General features: G+C 39.1%; 1 protein-coding gene across 1 annotated transcript in view; it reads right to left on the minus strand.

Moving 5' to 3' along the window:
* Positions 1-677: 677 nt before the first annotated feature.
* Positions 678-12702, minus strand: part of SLC16A9 (solute carrier family 16 member 9) — a gene marked incomplete at both ends in the record, with an annotated part of 35129 nt that continues 23104 nt past the window's right edge. Inside the window, 3 exons of the mRNA XM_082673531.1 lie at positions 678-865; positions 1512-2429; positions 7987-8082. Of these exons, the coding sequence (XP_082529657.1) occupies positions 678-865; positions 1512-2429; positions 7987-8082 (1202 nt within the window). The remainder of the gene's footprint in view (positions 866-1511; positions 2430-7986; positions 8083-12702) is intronic.

Genomic DNA, 12702 nt, shown 5'->3' on the forward strand with positions numbered 1-12702 from the left:
ACAAAAGCACAACCACTTGTAGAGGATGCACGCACATGACAATCTACGCCAGACACGTGAAGTAACTTACGTGATTAGACATGCGAACGCACTTCCCATCTTTGAAAGTTCGCAACTTGAAGGTTCATAGGTAGGGGACTTACTGTAATGAAAACTGGTGACGGTAGTTTAAAATATCATTTTTAAAAAATGATCAATATTGTGCCACCGCAATTCTTAACGCTGTTTTAGGAACCCCTTTCATTTCCTGACTGGCTTGAAGTCTTCTATTTACTAGCGCGGCTAGCAGAGAGGAGAGAGTGATTTAGTCCCTGGCAGGCTACACACATATCTCGTCACGCTGCTTGCACCAGTTCTGAAATAGCTAGAGTCTCCTCTGGCTGCCTTGCAATGGAACTAATGGAGTCTGCAGAGAAATCATATTTCTTTACACAGAGAAAGCCTTCTGAGGCTGGCCAAAATGATCACAATGTCCAGAACTCATCAATAATAGTAAAACAGAATAGTCCCACTTCTTGGAAAAAGGAAAAAAGAGGAAAAAAAAAAATACAGGAGATAGAGGCTACATACACAGTACATAGAGAATAGGATATGTAAAAAAAAAAAAAATTCATTCAGATCACGCACGGTGCAATTTTGCTATGAGAAAACAGTCCTCAGTGCCTTCCAATATTCCTCTAAACATTAGAGGAATTAGAGGCAACTTTGTACAAAAAGGTTGTTGGAGTTGGCTTGGGGAGTTGCTTGTTGCACGTATCCCAGGAAGGCAAGGCTGCCAGCAGCAGAATAAAACCTCCCAGCAGGACGCAGAAGCCACTAAAATAAAATGCAATGTCATAGGTGTGGGTCCAGTCATAAAACCAACCTGAAAAGGGAGGAAGAAAACAGTGAGTTTGATAGACATAGTATGAATAGGAATACTCTAAGTTCATCAATTTATATACAGTTCGTGGGACTGACATATACACACTACTATATATAGAATAGATAACTAATAAAGACCTACTGAATAGCACAGGGAACTCTACTCAGTGCTCTGTAATGATCTATATATGGGACTAGAATCTAAAAAAGAGTGGATATATGTGTATGTATAAGTGACTTACTTTGCTGTACAGCAGAAACTAACACAACATTGTAAACCAACTATACTCCAATAAAAAAATTAATTAAAAAAATTTATATACAGTGCAGATTAGGATATATATTACCCAATCTACTCCCAAAGTGGCCTAATGGGAGTTAGAGGAGGAGAATTTCTCAAATAGTTGGACAAGAATAAGCAGGCATTTTGGGTTTCTCCCAGATGAAGAATAAACACAGATTCCTGAGCAAGCGTACTGGCTTTTCCAACTACATCAAAGTGATTTTGAATAAATCACGATCAGGAGACATTCCACGCAGATTTATGTTGTATAAATCTGTGCTATTCTTACACTATGAATTTCTGTATCCAGAGATGTTACAAAGAAGAACAGTACAGTGGATTGACTTTAAGATAAATATCTTACCAACAATTGGTGGTCCAAGGCTATTTCCAAGTCCAGCAAAGAACATTAATGTCCCGTAGGCATGGGCTAATTTTTCAATTCCCACAGTCTTCGTGGTCACATAAGGAAAGATGGACCAATTACCAGTAAGAAACCCTAGGATCCCAGAAAGTAGTGCCAACGTGACATAGCTTTTGGCAAATGGAATTGCACACAAGGCCAGGCTCATAATTATTAAGGTAGCTACGTAAAGATATAAGGTATTAATCCACTTGAAGTCAGCCAGTATCCCTAAAATGAGTTTTCCAACTGCTGTCATAATGCCAATAATGGAAATAAGTGGCATAGGAAACTCTTCTTCTTTCACATTTGAACTTCTTGCTACATCTTCCATAAGTAATGAAGGTGGAAACCCTCCGATGTCAAAAAGAAAGATGGCAATGAAGAGTGCTGAAAATACTTTGTTTTTAAAAAGAGCCACAGTTTCTTCACAGTAGTTTTTATATAACTGCCATTTCCTCTTGGCAAGCTGTTTGCAAAAATATGTCCGTTCTGCAACTTTCTTTTTGTACGTTTCAGTCTCTTTTGTGTGTGCCATTGTTGTTGGGTTTTTATGAAGTAGACTCTCTGGTTTCCAGTCACCACTGGCTAAAGTGCTCTTACATGTTTCCTCACCACGGTAGGTCTTTTCAAGAATGTTTATGTTTTCTTCCAGGTTCTTTTCTTTTTCATTGTAAATCGAGTATCTACCTGGTACCTTTTCCAGAGCTATTTTTTCAGGCAAAGTGCAATCAGAGGACTGAAGGGGTCTCATCAGACTGCCACAGGCTAATATATTTAAAGCTAAAGCACCTACAATCAGCAGGCATCCATCCAGTCCATAGAACTCAATCAGCAGTCTCTGCAGAGCAGCGTATATAAAAAGTCCAATGCTTGAACCTAAAAAGGAAATGGTAACTGTTTAATCTCTTATCATTTGGGGCTCTCAGGACAAGCATTATTAGTATTACAATTTGATTTCTTTTTTTACACTGGCATTCATGTGTGTGCCTTCATATTAAAATCACAGCAAGAATGCTGAAGATAGTAACAACAATAGTGACCATTTATTTTAAGAATTCGCATTTGTATGTCAGACACTGCGTTAAACACATTACATCGCACCATCTTGTTTCATCCTTACAATAACCCTATTGGGTAGGTCCTATTATTATTCCCAGTCTACACTTGAAGTGACCTAGGGCTAGAAAGTTTGAGAAATTTGCCACACATCAGAGAGCTGTAAATGCCGTAAGAAGGATTCACACCCAGTCTGACACCAGGAGCCCAATGTCCTTAACAAATACCTATGCAACTCCTTTTTGGGTACTTAAAAAAGTACCAAAAAAGTACTTTTCTGGCTCCATGTTATGTATGCATTCCTTTTGGAAAAGAAAAGTTCTCACGTTTTATTTTTTGAGATGAAGGATATATTTTAGTTTTAGGATATTTATAGTGGTTTGATAGCTCAAATCCATTGCTAATCACCAGAATGGATGCTTGATATTAATAAACTATGAGAAGAGTAAAGTGAACTCTGATAGGGTATTAAAATTACAAAATATGCCTGGTTTGCACATTTGGGCAACACTGTAAATACTCCATTTTTTAAGCATAGATCACACTAACCACACTGGAATGGAAAGTTACATTAGCCCAATTAATTTGCAGTGTTCTTATATGGCTCTGATTTCAAGTTTTTGATTGTTTTAACATTTAAATACCATTGAGAAATGTCACGTGGAAACACAGGAAAGAAATAAGTAGATCTGTAATAAAAAAATAGTCTAAATAGGTTGATCATACTTTTTAAATGGTCTATACCAAATTATATCAAAACGCCAACAGGATGCCAAGCTTACGGTAAAAACCCATCAAAAATTCTTACAAATAACCAAATGGCTTTGTCTTAGAGTTATAAGAAAACTTTTTTTTTTTTGGTACCACAGTTGTCCCTTCCTAATATATTTAAAGTTAACTCCTTCATCCCCAAAGAAAAAAGACTTCGCTTGCAAACGTTAATTAATAGCTCACATTAATGTAATGACAGCTAAAATAGTATCTTTTTGTGGCTACCAAGAAAGTGTCTCTTTGCTGACTACTGAGAAGTTATAAAAGTAGATGAATTGAATTCTGCCTTATCTTTTTAAAAGTGGCACATACTTCAAAAGTTGAAAGCATTTCAGAAAACGAACTGAAAGAACTGAAAAGAGGACCTTTCATATAATTCCATACTGCATTAGCATCCATTCATTATTAATTCATCTTTTTCTCCAACACCATTTCTTTGTAGAAGTTCTAACAAAGTGCCATATAATTAGACACTTAAAAATATTCTTGGTATTTTGAAAGTTCTGTATTTTGACCTTAAGTTAAGAAAATAGATAATTCCCCTTTGCTCACCAACTAACTTTATCTGTCAACATCATGAAATATAAGGGAAACATATAAGATCAATTCAATAGGTTTTATCAAACACCTATGATATGCTAAGTGTACGACAGGGCAGCGAAATAAAATTCCACTTTGGACACTAGTTTCTTTAGCCCACAGCCCATGAGAATGTAGTTATGGCTTAGAACGATGCAGGAGGGAATTCCCTGTGGGCCAGGGGTTAGGACTCCACACTCTCACTGAAGAGGGCCCAGGTTCGATCCCTGGTGGGGGAACTAAGATCCCACAAGCCACGATGCTTGGCCAAAAAGAAGAGAAAAAAAAAAGATGCAGGATTCTTTCAGGGCAGTGAAGAGTAATTAGAGCTCTCTTGTGGAACTGTGTAAACTGTAAAACCATAATTTTTAATCTTCGAAAATAAAATCCCAATTTAAAAATCAACACGATAAAGGAAAAAGTGAAATAAAACACTAATTATGCTTCCATGCATGCCTAAAGTATACATTATCACAAAGAGGGAGAACATGAATTGATGTTCAGGGAGCCTGAAACAATAAGAGATACACTCATGCTTTGATTAAGACCAGGGGTCAACAGACTTTTTCTATAAAGGGCTAGAGAGTAAATAATTAAGGCATAGTGAGCCATACAACCTCTGTCACAAATGCTCAACTCAGCCCTTGAAGCGTGAAAGCAGCCAGAGAAGAATCATGAAGGAACGAATATGGTTGTGTTTCAATAAAGCTTTATTTATGGACACTGAAACTTTAATTTTACCTAATTTCATGTGCCATGAAATATTCTTCTTTCGATTTTTTTTCAACGAAACAAAAATGTAAAAACCATTTTTAGCTCACGAGCTGTCCAAAAACAGGTAATAGACCAGTTTTGGTCCACGGGCATCAGTTTATCAATCCCTGTTCACCAGGGATTAAGATCGTTTCCCCAAAACCTCCATTTCATGCCCATGTTTCTTTCTTTCAACTGGATCACAATATTTCAACTAGGTCTCATTATTTCTTTTTTTTTTTTAGATTTTTTTCTTGACATGGACCATTTTTAAAGTCTTTATTGAATTTGTTACAATACTGCTTCTGCTTTATGCTTTGTTTTTTTTGCCCCGAGGCCTGTGGGAACTTAGCTCCCCAACCAGGGATCGAACTCGCACCCCCTGCACTGGAAGGCGAAGTCTTAACCCCTGGACCGCCAGGGAAGTCCCAGGTCACATTATTTCAACTATATTTTGCTTTTGGGTTTTTTTTTTCAATTAAAGAAAAACTCTACTGTGAGTTCTGTTTTTCTCGTCACCACTTTCACTGAAGGTGGATACTACAGTGTGAAGGTTTGTGTCTCTCCAAAATTTGTAAATTGAAATCTTAACCCCCAGTGTGATGGAATTAGGAGGTTTCTCCTTTGAGAGGTGATTAGGTCATAGGGTAGAACCCTCCTGAATGGGATTAGTGCCATTATAAAAGAGAACCTGAGAGAGCTTCCTCTTCCCTTCTGCCACATGAGGACAAAGGGAGAAGGTGGCAGTCTGTAACCCAGAAGAGGGCTCTCAGCAGAATCTAACCACGCTGACCTCGACACCCTGATCTCAGACTTCCAGCCTCCAGAACTATGAGAAATAAATTTCTATTGTGTACAAGCCACTCAATCTATGCAACTTTACAGCAGTCTGAATAGACAAAGACAGTGGATTCATGCTGCTCCTTAACTTTGCCTCATCTAACTTCCTATGTGCTACAACTAAAAACTCCGATTCCGCCAAATCTAGATTGTCCACAGTCAATCCATTTTGGTTCAGTGTGCCACAGCCCAGTCTCTCATGCTCTCGTCTTTAGACTGAGTGAAAGCAAGAGCAGCTCTCTCAGCATACAATTTCCAACATCTTCATCACAAATAAATTCGGACGTTAAAGGAAACCTAGGTCATAATTATAATGACTAACACTTTTAGAGCCCCTGCCATGTGCCTTACACATATGTTCCTTCAATATTCCCAATGACGCAATGTGATGGTGTATGGTCAGGCCACCCAAGATGGCTGTTCTCTTGCTCTCTGTACATCCCCTGCCTGACCAGTGCCTGCGTTACCTACACCTACTCGCATGACTGACCTTCCTATATACTGGTCCCAGGCCCCACCTAGGGATTGCTCTTATCCAAGGGGTGGGGAGGTGTGTGCCTCTCTGCTAGTTTCCTGGTAACCAATGAGCCAACCTGATGTCAATTCCCCTATAACTGGCAATCTCCCCTCCCCACCCCGGGAGCGAAAACCCGCATCCATGTCTTGCCCACCCTCTACCACACACCTGGGGCATCACTCCAGGATCTTGCTTTGGATTTGTAAGCTCCCCCCTTCCATTAAACCACTGATGTCTCTGTCGCTGACTCCAAGCTCTTTCTTCTGTCTTGAAGCTGGGCAAGCACAGGCCTTACAGGGTGCAGCCCAACAGATGGGTGCTATTATTATCCCCATTTTACAGTTCAGAAAACTGAGGCGTAACAGTTAATTTCACAGAACAGGTAACTTGTCCATCACCAGACAGCTACTGAGTGACACAGAATTCAAAACCAAGCAGACTGGCTCCAGGGTCTTGGGCTTGTCACTACGTTATAGTGCCTCTACAAAAAATACAGTATAGGTAAGGCCTATTATCCGTTAAGCTGCCAGCCCTGCTCTCACACTCCCTCCCACACTTGTGGGAGATGCTGTCAGGTTCTTTTTTTTTTTTTTTTAATTATTATTTTTTTTACATCTTTATTGGAGTATAATTGCTTTACAATAGTGTGTTAGTTTCTGCTTTATAACAAAGTGAATGAGTTATACATATGCATATGTTCCCATATCTCTTCCCTCTTGCATCTCCACCCTCCCACCCTCCCTATCCCACCCCTCCACGTGGTCACAAAGCACCGAGCTGATCTCCCTGTGCTATGCGGCTGTCAGGTTCTTTAAACTGCCTTCCAGCTGCTCTGGCTTCTCCATCTTTTGTTTTTTCTCTTTCTTCTCCTAGTTCTGCCTTAGCCATGCCCTCAGACTCCGGTCCTGTTTCCTCCTAGGGCATGATTCACATTTCTTTCCTGGCAATGCTTCCTTAAACCACCTTGGGGAAATATCCAGCTCGATTTATTTTGATGTGGAAGCACTCTGTTGCCACTGCATTGGCCTCAGGAACGAAACATTAGTTTGGATCCCGCTGCCAGATACACTACTGAAGTACTTCAGCTTATCTGAACGTCTGACCTCCCAGGAATATCTACCCATGAACAAGTAGCAATGTAAACTTAAACACAAGTTTTAGTAAGCTTGGCAGCCTTATCTCCTAAGCAAACTCCTAAAGCATTGGCCACAGAAATTTGGATAAGTTCTCTAAATAGCCTAGAAAAAAATCCATCTGAAAAGTAAAACACCACTTTACAATATCAGAGCGAGTCCAGAAGGCTTTTACACTTACACACACACACACACACACACACACACACACACACACACACACACACAGCCGCTCCCCGCCCCACCCCATCATTAAAAGAATAACCAGTGTAAACAGTCTGTTGTTTGGATATGCAAATAGAGCAACGAGATGTATTCACAAACCAGTACTTTGGAAAAACCCTAAGTTCCACAATAAATGGAGCTGGAGAGGTGTCACAGCATTGTTCTTCCCGACAATGGCCTGAAGGGACCCATTTTCCTTCCATTTCTCCTCTCTTTCCCAGGGATCAGGTGCTTTACTTAAGTGCTCTCTGCTGCTTTTAGCAAGGCTCTCACCAGCATGTGACTCTCAATTTACTGGACCCATAAGTTTTCTTTTCCTATATTATACTGGACATCTAATGCCCCAGCTTTTTCATACATGTATCTTTAGGGTTTTTTGAAAGCTACACCCATATTTACAGGGGAAAATAAAATTTCCTTCTAGGACTAGAGTAAAATAAATTGTGCTACGTGAATGGCAGCGGGGGCATGGTTGGTTAAACATATCTGTGCTTTGTAACTTCTAACTTTGATTAGAAGGCTGAAGAGTAGCAATGCTGTACTTATATTGAAAACGTACCTGTTGAAATCAGGCCAAGTGCAAGGCCTCGGCGGCTGTCGAAATACTGGCATGTAATGGTCACTGTTGCAGTGTATAATAAACCACATCCGAGACCTAAACACAAGAAGACATTGCACAAATTAAGCCAGACGGTATTACTTCAATGCAAGAAAAAAAAGAGGTGTAATTAAATAACTCTAATAGGACATTCTGTTACTAACTGGCTAAAACTCTTCAAAGTATGGGTTCCTAGATCCCTCTGATGTTAGTTGTGCAGTTCCAGTGAACACATTGGGCAGCCTTGGTTTTCACTCCACACCCACCCTAAGGTCAGGGCCAAGTCAAAAAAATAATCCAATTTCTAAAGCATGAATGAATAATGTAAATTTAAATTAAGACATTATGGAGAGATAGAGAAAATGGTTAAATCACACACCAAATAGCAAAATTTAATCAAACTTGCCCATTAAAATATCTCTGTCTCTCTTCCACACCTTTACCCTTGGTTCAGTGTTCTTCCTCCTCTAGGTCCTCTAAACAATTTTATAAAATCCCCTTCACATGCCAAGGTATTTTGCTGGACTTCATAGCCTGGTACACCCCAGTCTGCAAAACAAAGGCCCTCTGGCGCTCTCAGATCATCCCATCATCGCAAAATGTATATTTATAAGGTTTTATCTTTTAGAGATGCAAACTACCTCATTTAGGAGTAAAACATCATGTCTTTAGTTTACAATATCTTTGAAAAAAAAAAAGAGGAAGAAAATGCAATAAAATATTAGCAACGGTTACATTTAAGTGGTGACCATATGGTTGCTTGCTATACTATTCTCCACTTTTCTGTAAATTTGAAATTCTTTTACAGTTAGAAAGAAAAACCCTTACTACTCACTATCCCTTTCTTGAGACCACAGGGCAATATTTAAGGCTGTTTGTTGGCTTAATCTTGTATCTAATAACCCCAGTTTTGTTTTTCATAAAAATTTCCTCTGGCTTCTAACTCGTAACATTTGCCTTTCTTCTGCAACATCGTCTGTTCTTGGGGAATCACCCTGTAAACAACACAAAAGCCGTAGTCTAAAAACTAATTTTAACTATGACTCATTAGGTGAGTTATTAAAGTCATTTTCATTACTTTCAAATTGCGACCTGGACTATGATTAGAAAGAATACATGGGTTTAACAAATACAACGCATAAACATTTTAGGAAATTAGCATTTAACTCAGGACCCAGATGATCATCTGTGATTGCATTAAAAAGTATTCTTGGTCCAAAAAAAACCCAGTATTCTTGGCTTCCCTGGTGGCGCAGTGGTTGAGAGTCCGCCTGCCGATGCAGGGGACGCGGGTTCGTGCCCTGGTCCGGGAGGATCCCACATGCTGCGGAGCGGCTGGGCCCGTGAGCCATGGCCGCTAAGCCTGCGCATCCGGAGCCTGTGCTCCGCGACAGGAGAGGCCCGCGTACCGCAAAAAAAAAAAAAAAAAAAGTATTCTTAAAGAAATGAGATAGATGAAAATAATTATACTTCAAATAAACCTTTTAAAATATAGCACACTTTTGTATGATTTAAGGGAAGAGATACTATCTCATTAAAACATGAGTTGGATTTATACATTTATCATTATTACATAGAATATACTTCGATGAAATAAGACCTGTTCCTGAACAATCAATTTTGTGAAGCCAAAAAATGTCACCCTTAACTAAAACTATATTTCAGAAAGCCTTTGGAGAGGGAATGAATTTACTTTTGTGTGATTTGGTTGTCAGGGCTCTGTCAAATGGTAGGCATTAGGGACAAGAAAAAAAAAAAAAGGCATTTCTGATTAATAAATGCCAATGCTAGAAAAGTTAAAACAGTAACTTTTAAACATTTTACCTTAGACTAAAAAGAAAGAAAATTTAAAAAACTATTTCAAGGCCATGGGTTTCAGATAAGATCATCTCATTTTTTTTTAAGTAGCAGAAATTTGAAATGCTTTTTCTCTAAACTTTTCAAAAAGCAGAAGGTGACATGATGCTTTCCCACATCTGTATTAGGATGACCTTAAACCACCAGTTATTAAAAAGATGGTCCTCAAGGTCTTTCAATGGAGTCCATGAAGTCAAAACTATTTTCACGATACTGACACGTTTCCTGCTTTTTTCACTGTGTTCCCATTTATGCTATTGGTGCAAAAGACATGGTGAGAAAAACTTCAAGAGCCTTAGTACAAATCAAGATATTGGTATCCAACTTCATACCTTATATGTTTCATCACCACTCACTCACTCACAGTAAAAGCAAACAAATTTTTTAAAAATGCTTCATCTGAATTACAATTGTTGCTGAGAAAAAGCATGTATGCAATTGTTTTAGTAGCCAGCTAAAGTAGCCACTTTTTCTATGTAACCCTGTATGTATTTGAAAGAATGTCTGACAGACACAAACTATGGTTACTCAGACTTGAGTATTTGGCAGACATTTTCTTGAAAACAAACAAGGAAAATAACTGACAATAACTGTTACCAATGATAAAATTTGAGCTTTCCAGCAAAAATTAGAATTTTTGGAAACTTTTATCAACACTATGATTTGACAGATTCCCAACACATAAAGATTTTCTGATAAGCCTATTGGCGATACTAACAAAAGTGATTTTTTAGCTGTTTAATAAAATGTGTCAACATTTTAAAGTTCTTGTATAACTCAGAGGACCAATATTTTTCACATAACCAATTCATGATGTTACAAAATCAGACTTGAATGCTGACCTATTCAAAGTACAGAATAAACAAATTGATTTAATATTACAGAGCACGGAAAGTATATTCATGTGGTTTCAGGTTCCATATTGCAATTAACCCTTGGAAAATTATCATACATCAAGTTTTGGGATAGTATCAAAGAAGAGTTTCTACAGTTACCTGAAAAGACTATTGAAAACCCCTCCCTTTTCCTTTGTGTGAGACCAGATTTCCTTCACAAACTTCAACCAAAAAAGCACATTGCAATAGACTGAGTACAGAGAAGACATGAGAATCCAGATGTCTTCCATGAAGCCAGGCACTAAGGAGATTTGCCAAAATGTAAAACAAGGCCATCCTTCTCACTAAACTTTTTCTTTTGGAAAATAGAATTGTTTTTCATAATAAGTATGTTATTTATGCTAACATGTACTGAGTTTGTTATTATTATCTTTAAATGAATTACTAAACAAATATTTTTAAATTTCTCACCTTTTAATACAGTAAATTTTAACAGAATAAATATAAATAAGTAATTCCACATAATTAAAAGTTCCTTGGGGTCCTAAATAAAAAGAGTGTAAAGGGTTCCAGGAATATAAAGTTTGGAAACCACGGCCTTAAAGCCTTCTTTGGTCTCCAATCATTTTAAATAATTAATTAATTAATTTGGCCACACCACACGGCTTGTGGGATCTTAGTGCCCTGACCAGGGATTGAACCTGGGCCATGGCCATGAAAGCACTGAGTCCTAACCCCTGGACTGCCAGGGACTTCCCTGGTCTCCAATCTTTTTTTTTTTTTTTCTAAATTTATTTTATTTATTTATTTTTGGCTGCGTTGGGTCTTTGTTGCTGCGCGCGAGCTTTTCTCTAGCTGCGGCGAGCGGGGGCTACTCTTCCTTGCGGTGCACAGGCTTCTCATTGCGGTGGCTTCTCTTGTTGCGGAGCACGGGCTCTACGCGCGCAGTCTTCAGTAGTTGTGGCTCGCGGGCTCAGTAGCTGTGGTGCAGGGGCTTAGTTGCTCCATGGCATGTGGGATCTTCCTGACCAGGGCTCGAACCTGTGTCCCCTGCATAGGCAGGCGGATTCTTAACCACTGCGCCACCAGGGAAGCCCCTCCAATCATTTTTGATCAGACTCCTATCAGTGAAAAAATTTTGAGAATCGATCTCCAGTATAAGCATAATCATTTTTAAAATGAAATACCTAAACTAACGATTCAAAGCATAATCATTAGCAAAATATAATTGTTTTCCTTTACTTACATAGGTGAAACTAAACATATTTACCTGTTCTAGCATTTCCTTTCCATACCTTATGTTTCATTCCACATACTCTGGGTGAGACCACAACCTCAGAGGCCTCTTTTCCCTGATCTCCTCCCATCAAACCATACATCACGCTCTTTATCACTCCCACTGCCTCAATCATCAACCTCCCACCGTGTGAACTACCACTGCCTCAGTTTACCTCCTCCAGATCTTTTCTGTTCTGAACAACGGCCTCCTAATCGCCATCTCAGCCTCCAGTACTTTTCCCACCAATCTACTGTCTAACCCACTGTTATACAGTTCTCATCACATTACTCTCCTGCAATAACGTCCAAATAAACCCTCCATCATCAGGTCTCTGTTGCAAACCAAGCTTTGACATATTTGCAAGTCCCCTCGTGACGTGTGCATTCCTTAAACAAATATCTCTGAAAAGACCCCTATTATCCACTCAAATGCCTCTGAGCATTTGAGCTCCTGGAACGTCCTTCTCCTACCACCCTCACTCCTTTTCCAACTCATGCCCACCTGATCACATCCCACCGGCCCTTCAAGACTCAGCTCAAGCACCAATTCCTGCATGAAGTCTTCTTCTGCAGCCCCTCTCCCACAGATACATACTATACCCACACTGAATGCTGCTTTCATTTTATAATTGCACTTATCTTACTGTGTTACAAGTTACATATGTACAAGTCTCCTCCCCCAACTAGACAATGAGCTACCTGAGGG

The sequence above is a fragment of the Grampus griseus genome, assembly GCF_964374135.1.
Source record: "Grampus griseus genome assembly, chromosome: 16".
Lineage (NCBI taxonomy): Eukaryota > Metazoa > Chordata > Mammalia > Artiodactyla > Delphinidae > Grampus > Grampus griseus.